The 7,347-nt window shown below is 36.4% G+C and overlaps 1 protein-coding gene across 1 annotated transcript in view; it reads right to left on the reverse strand.

Annotated features, from left to right (window-relative positions):
• Nucleotides 1–2,433: 2,433 nt before the first annotated feature.
• MMP26 (matrix metallopeptidase 26) overlaps nt 2,434–7,347 on the reverse strand; it is a 253,853-nt gene continuing 248,939 nt past the window's right edge. The window contains exons 2-7 of the mRNA XM_011963621.1: nt 6,526–6,768; nt 4,970–5,190; nt 4,098–4,246; nt 3,364–3,489; nt 2,733–2,894; nt 2,434–2,645 (exon numbers count right to left, since the gene is read on the reverse strand). Coding sequence (XP_011819011.1) covers nt 2,617–2,645; nt 2,733–2,894; nt 3,364–3,489; nt 4,098–4,246; nt 4,970–5,190; nt 6,526–6,624 — 786 coding nt within the window. The 5' untranslated portion in view covers nt 6,625–6,768 and the 3' untranslated portion in view covers nt 2,434–2,616. The remainder of the gene's footprint in view (nt 2,646–2,732; nt 2,895–3,363; nt 3,490–4,097; nt 4,247–4,969; nt 5,191–6,525; nt 6,769–7,347) is intronic.

Here is a 7,347-nt window from a genome sequence, read left to right on the forward strand (position 1 = left end):
AAAACCTTTGAATCTGTGAGTAGTGAGGCTTGAATGCTTCCACCATCTCTATAAATACTCCTGGTTTCTCCTGGCAAAGAAAATTAGGGATTGGTGTCAGAGTCTGTTGGATCCTCAGAGATGAAATGGCCATAGAAAGCCCTTAACCACAGGTATGGCAAGAGCATATGATCATAAACTGAAAATAGTAGAAAAGCATCCCTGTTTTCATCCACTATTCTTAGTTCTTTCTTTCAAATTTAATAGTTTTCTCAAATGAGTATAAGAAAGTAAATTTATGATAATTACGGTAATCCAGAGGAATACTGAAATTTCAGCTTTAATTAGGGGCATTGTACAGAACAATGATGATGAAGTGCAATGATAAGTCTTTCCATTATAAGAGGTTTACCACATTTCACTGAACAGAGTTGTTCATTAGTCATGTGCTTAATAAGCATTTATTAAGCAACAGGGTTCAAGGAGGCATACTAAGCACTTTAAAGGCAAAAGCTACTATCTAGTTCATTGCTACTTCCTCAGTGCTTGGTATGAAGAATGATCTCCCAACACATTTTTTTTTCTTTGCATATTGGCTATCCTACCTCTTTGCATTTATTTATAAATTTTAGAAACAGATTATCCATTTCTACCAAGATATATATTGAGACTATTATTGAGAATGTGTTGAATCTATAGATCAATCTGGGGAGAATTTACATGTTTAGAATATAAGACGACTAATCCAAGAACAGGAACTTCTATTAATTAAGGTCTTTATTATCTTATACTTCTCTGTTTGGAGATTACGTATTTTACACTAGGTTTATTCTCACATATTTGGCATTCAATTGTGCTAATGTAAATAGCATGATTAATTTTTTTTCTAAATCTTTGGGACTGTTATGTAAAAATAAAGTTAATTTGTCTTTTTTCAGAAGAACTGTTGAACTTATTTTTTATTTTTAATAAGTGACCTGTAGTCTCTAAGGTCTTGTTTTGCACCAAATCACACCTCCACAAGTAATGTCAGCTTCTTTCTCTCTTATTTAAAATCTTCATTATCTTTCTCTATATTTATCATTTTGTTGCATTGGATAAGATCTCCAGTGCATTTTGGGGAGAAGGGATAAAAATTGTTTACTTTTCTTTTTTCAGATATCACGGGTATGGTTATTAACATTTCATCATTAAGTATGTTTGCTAAGATTTTTTGTATCTGCTTTTATCAGAGAATGTGGTCATCTTCTATTTTTCAGGTGATAAGAGATTTTGTCAAAAATGGATGCTGAATTTCATAAAATTATTTTGGGTTTATTGAAATTCATGCTTTTATGATACATATTATTTTTCTTTAATATCATGTTAATGAGATTAATTATATTGATTTATTTTCAAATATCAATGTTGTCTTTTGGAATAAACTCAAGTTTGGAATGTCATTTTCTTTTCTTTATTTATTGCCAGATTTGGTTTGCAAATATTTCACTCAGGATTTTGACATCAATGTTCATCAGTAAGCAAGGCCTGAAATGTTCCTTACTACAATGTCTTTATTATGTTTTGCTATGAGATTACACAAAGCTCTAAAATACCTGAAGAAATATTCTTTCTCTTCTCCCCAGGAAGATTTTGCATATGCTGATATGTTTTTTTTTTTTTAATTAAATGGCCTTCCCAGGGTAGTTTTAATTATGGGTTTTCTAGTTAACCCTTACAGACAATTCAGTTTTTCTCTTTGTCATTTTAAAACTAGTTGTGGAGAGATGTAATTAAGGACTATATTATCCAACATTTATAGGACCATTTAGATCTTCTATTTATTCTTTTACCAATTTTTGTAAATTTTATTTATCTAGGAATATGTAGTTTGAATATACGTTTTGATATTTATTGGTTAAAAGTTATTCACTAAGTATCTTTATAATTTTTCAATGTCTGCAGTAGTCACACAGTATCTGCTTTTCTTGTTACTCATGTTGTTTTGATATGCATTTTCTCCTTTATACTACTAGTGTCACAGTAGATTGACAGTTTCATTGGTCTTTCAAACAGTCAACTTCAGAGGTTAGATTCTCCAGAAGCAAATACAAAGGGAGAGTTTGAGATGCAAAAGACTTGTTAGGAATTAAGTGTTGATTCAGCTGCCCTGAACTTAACTTTGGTTAAGTGATTTAACCAAAGTTTCATAGCTAATAACTAGATAAGCCACTAAACCAACTGGTCTCAATAACTGGCATATTAAATACAGCATAGAAAATAACATTCCTCAAACTCTACCTGTGTAGTAAAAGGCAAAGGTCTATTCCTAACCTTACGCTTTCTTTTCTTGCAGTCCCATGGCCATCTCTGCCAGAGTTCTCCACTGTTGTATACACTTCTTTCTTGCTCTGATCACAGTGGTTGAACATAGCAAATGCTGAGATGTATCAAATTGTGAGGACAAAATGTTATTCTTTAAAACAATCTTTATTGTGACTCAGTAGTGTTTTGAATGTTGGTTCAGCTAACCTGACTGGGTTGCATTCTTTAGGGCTTCATCCTAGCAGTCGCCAAGGCTGCTGTAGTGCTTTGAGTTTTTTGGTCCTCCAATAAATTCCCCGAAAGGACAGGTTGAATAAGTCCTCTGTGCCAGCATTAAGGCATGTCAGATGAACATTTTTCTCCTATGGAAACAGAAAAAAAAAAAACAGTAAATTTCAAGTGGAATTTTCCTGCCCAGATCTCCCTTCTCTTCCTTGAACAGCACAGACCATACAAATGCTGGATCCTTCGGATATCATCGGCACTGAGCTGGAAGGTTCCAGGGTCGTGATACCAGTAAGTGGGGTACATTATGGAGCTCTGATTCCCAGAGTGCTGCAGGCCCAAAGAATGCCCAATCTCATGAGTTGCAACCAGGAACAGATTATATCCTGCAAAATTGTAGAAAAAAAATATAAAATTAACTATGCATAGGGAATGCAGAAAGTGTGTGAAAAAGAACAAAGAAAAAGGAGAGAACAGAACAAGAGGAAAGGGCTAATGTTAGAGAGTAAAGGAAAAGGTAGGCAAGGAGGGAAAGAAGGTAAGTAGAAAACAGAAGGGCAAGATATTTGGACAGATAAACTTGAAGCAAAAAAGACACATGGAAACAATTGAGGGACTGATAAATAGAAGCAAAGAAATAAGGAGAAAAAAACCCCACAATCTGACAATGTGTTTATTATGGGATCTTCTCTGTTCAGAAATGATCCCACAACTCCTCACTTATAAAGAAAAACTGATTCCTCAGCCAAATCTTCCACCTCACCCTGACCACTCTGGATCCCTAAATGGAGACCATCAACACTGAAACCCAGGTTCCCAGAGAGTTCTAGCACTCCCATCAAACAAGGCATTTACCAGTGTTTGAAGTTGACCAACGTTCATTCTTGTCAAAATGGACAACTCCAGGATTTCCAGAATTTGGTAAAAAGGCGTGACCTAGGATACCACCTGGCCCATCAAAGGGCCAGCCATCTTCATGGGCTGCGGACGACAGAAGCTATGATCACGATGAGGGTGGAGGGAGAAACAAGGTCCAGAATAGTCTTAAGTAAACCTCAGAGACGTAGGATACTGTGCAACAGTCTACCACTGGGGATGTGAAAGGGCTAAGGCATTATCTGTGCAGAGAAATAAGGTGGGGCCAAAAATCTTCCTGCTCTCTTATCTAGGATAAAAAGAAAGACAGATGGCAGACACTGAGTAAAGCTTATAAGTTAGACAATAATAACAATGATAACCTCTTTTCAAAATGGTAGGGGAAAAGGGAAAGAGAATTTAAACTCTGAAAGTTTTTATAAGTAGGTTGGATCAACTTTGAATAGCATTTCAATATATTTGGGAGCTATGCATCATCATTTTTGGAAGGAAAATGTGCAATACCCCCACCATATTCACACTGCAGCCAACACCACTTCTTTTTTTATTGCTTTATTTTATTAAAAGTGTCTTCCCTTTGCATTAGGGTTTTTTTCAGACTTTTTTTTTCTCAGAAACTTTAATAGAGGAGCTGGGTTTTTGTTTAAGGATGGAAACCCTTTGTCCTTTACACAGGGCATATACATATCCTTCTTCCCATGTCAATTTCTTACCCCACTGCCAGAAAGAAATCTTGATGTCTGCATCTTCATTCTGTGCTTGCTGGAATATCAAAGGGGTCACATTGCTCCAGATGGAAACTGCATTATATATAATATCTTTCACTGTGGATGGCTTCATATCATGTGGGTAATTGATAATCCTGAGGAAAGTAATCTCTAAATGAAAAAGTTCAGAGGTATGGGAATTATCCTAGCTTGAAACATGAATAATTCTACTTTAGGGAGAATCATTTAATAGTTTTAGGATTCATTTTGGTCATTTATAAAGTTGAGCTAATTTCAGACTAACTAAATCAGAAACTTAAGGAAGTAAACATGCAAATATAGATTTCTAAGAATTTTAACAATGTCCCACATTATTCTTAGGTCAGCTAAAGTCTAAGAACAACAGCCCTATCTGGTGGTTGTGAAAAATAAGTAAATAAAACAATTTGAACTAAATTAAATTAAATATACAGTATTCTACATAGATTAAAATGTATAGCATTCTACATTATTTAGTACTGTTTGCTTTAGATATCTCAAATATATTTAGAATCCCCAAAAGAAAGAGTAACCTAGGCAGAAATTAAGTTTTCAAAATTGTGCCTTAGAACCATCCACACACTAACACATTAAAATTAAAAAGAAAAGATTTAACAAAGGGAAAGGATAGTGGTTATGCTCTCTACTTTCTAAAGAGATGGTTAGAGGAAGTTAGAAAAGGATCTGGTAGTATTGTCTTCTCTGAGGGAGATTTTGGGCTTTGAGTGGGCTGCCAGTGAAAGCAGAAGACAATAGAGGTGCCTCCAGGAGAGACCCGGTAGAAAGCCCTTTGAGGTCATCACCGTACACATTATCCTCTAGACCTTAATAACAAGCACCTGTAAGTTAGAGTGTACTTATTCCACTTGCATCTTCCTAGTGAGATGGAGGTGTTGGACCCATCAGGCACCCCACAGCGGGGCTGGTGCAGCAGGGCATGCATTTGCATATCAAGTCGGGCTGTCCCATTCCGATGGAATTGTTGCAGGAGCTGTATTTGTGTCTCCTGGGTAAGGAGTGGCGACTCCTTCTTGGTCAGGAAAAATTGATGGAAATAGTCCTGAATCAGATCAAGAAGGATGAGTACTAAGAGTCAATAGAGAAGATCTACATATTAATTACCCTGGGCATATCCTTCTTTGAGGGTCTCAGATGGGTGGTACTTAGTCTGGCCTTCCTAAGTCTCCTGTTCTCAGTGAGATGATGGCAGCCATCCCTGATTCTTTATGCCACAGTGAAATGATATTAAGGACAGGTGACAGAATAAAAATAACCTGGATGAGCTGTAACATTTTTTAAAAAAGAAAAAGCTTCCAAGTTGTAGGATGGAGAAACCCAAGTATAAACCACATGAAGGTATTACCCGGGAATTGCCCAGGGAAGATGGCCTCTGGTCTTTCTGACTGATGGAGGTTTTCTTAATCAGGACAGAATCAATCACTCCAGGACATAAAATTTGACTGGTTCTGCATTCCCCATTTCATTAGCATTTACTTCCATTTCATTTAGCTACTTTTGAAGAGCCCATTGTTTACCTATTCCTTGTCTCCACTGATTTTTCTGCCAGTCTGGTGTATTAAATGTAAACTTCTAAAAACAAAAAAAGCACATTGTATTGTAATTAGGCTTTCTCTGTCTATATTTGAACCCTAGCTGTACTCAAAATACTTTAAGGGCAATGCTCCTATCTGGTACAGCTTGATCTATTCCACAGTTCTTATGAGTACTTGATGTAAACCTATTGACTGTTTTTTTTTCTAAATTATATGACTGCATTTTTATGTCTTTGTTTTATTATGAGCTGAGCTGGGCACTAAGAAGCGAATGACTTATTGTATTGTTCTGGGCTAAACATTAGCGGGAAATTTGACTAGGTTCCTATACAATTACAAAATACATGACTGCAACCGGTCATAACATTTTTTAGGTATTTTGGATGCTTAAAAGGTTTGGAACAAATTCATAATTTTTTTAGAAATTGAAAGTGTCTGGTAGACCCACTGAGAGATTACTCAGTCAATGTGAAGTTTACATTAATTCATTTGAATTATTTCCCTTGATCTCTCACTACTTAGCAAGCTCAGAGACCCATAAACTGCAGTGTTCACTATGCCATATAGAAGACTAAGAGAGTGAGAGATGAGCAATGGGGCTGTATTAGGCACAGAAGGCACAGTGACTAGGGACCAAAAACACTTTTAGGGGCTACAAAAATTATTTTTTTTCTTAAAATTAGAAGAGAAAAATAAACACACAGATTGAATAAAATGTTTTCATATATAATATTAATGTATGTATTTATCATTATACCACGCAGTCACACATACACACACACATGAAATAAGAGCCCACAATGGTCACCACGTAAAAATGTGGTCCTGAGTCGTTCACCTACCTTAACGAAGTCCCATCCTTTATGGACTGTAGCAGGGGGCACTGGAAGGGCGAAACACCAGGGCAAGAAGATAGTAACTCTTAAGATGACGAGCTGCATGCCAAACACTCATTTGTCCCACTGCTTGAATTCAGGTTCCCGACTGGGGCCACCGGACCTTTATAGCTGTGCCAGCAACATCCAATGACTCACTGTGCCAGTTTGCCCTTTCTTTGAATCTGTAAGTGGCGTCATCATCCATATCTGCTGAGGGCAGAGTGACCTGCATGCAAGGGTGACAAAAGCAGCCATGGGATTTATTTTTATGCTCAATTCACACCTGATGGTCCTCAGCATCCCGGGCCACAGGTTTGGTTAAGGAAATACAGGTCAGTCTCAGAATATAGGGGGCATCATTTTTTAAAATGGAGAAAAAATAAAACAAACAAACAAGAAACAGGAGGTATGTCTAAACTCATTACCACTTTAGCTATAGAATAATTACTTTACCAGTCAGAGACATTCAATCTTGCTCCAGAAGCTAAAAAGAGAAAAAAGAATAAAATCAAGGGAAATAAATAATGTCCCCTGTAATAAAGATCCAGATCAGAGTATGAAAATCTCCAAGACCTATATAAAAGAGATCTAGAAAAACACAGAAAGAGGTAGTTAATAGCTGTATGTTGAAGGAAACAAAGCACTGATGATAAGTTGACACACACACACATCTATAGATGTACAAGTATACATATATGTACAGGTACATATACATATATATCTCATAGCAAACCATTTCAGCTCATTGCCTTAGAAATCACACAGCTTGGCTGGGTTCGGTGGCTC

Source organism: Colobus angolensis, unplaced genomic scaffold (genome assembly GCF_000951035.1).
Source record: "Colobus angolensis palliatus isolate OR3802 unplaced genomic scaffold, Cang.pa_1.0 Scaffold616, whole genome shotgun sequence".
Taxonomy (NCBI): Eukaryota; Metazoa; Chordata; class Mammalia; order Primates; family Cercopithecidae; genus Colobus; species Colobus angolensis.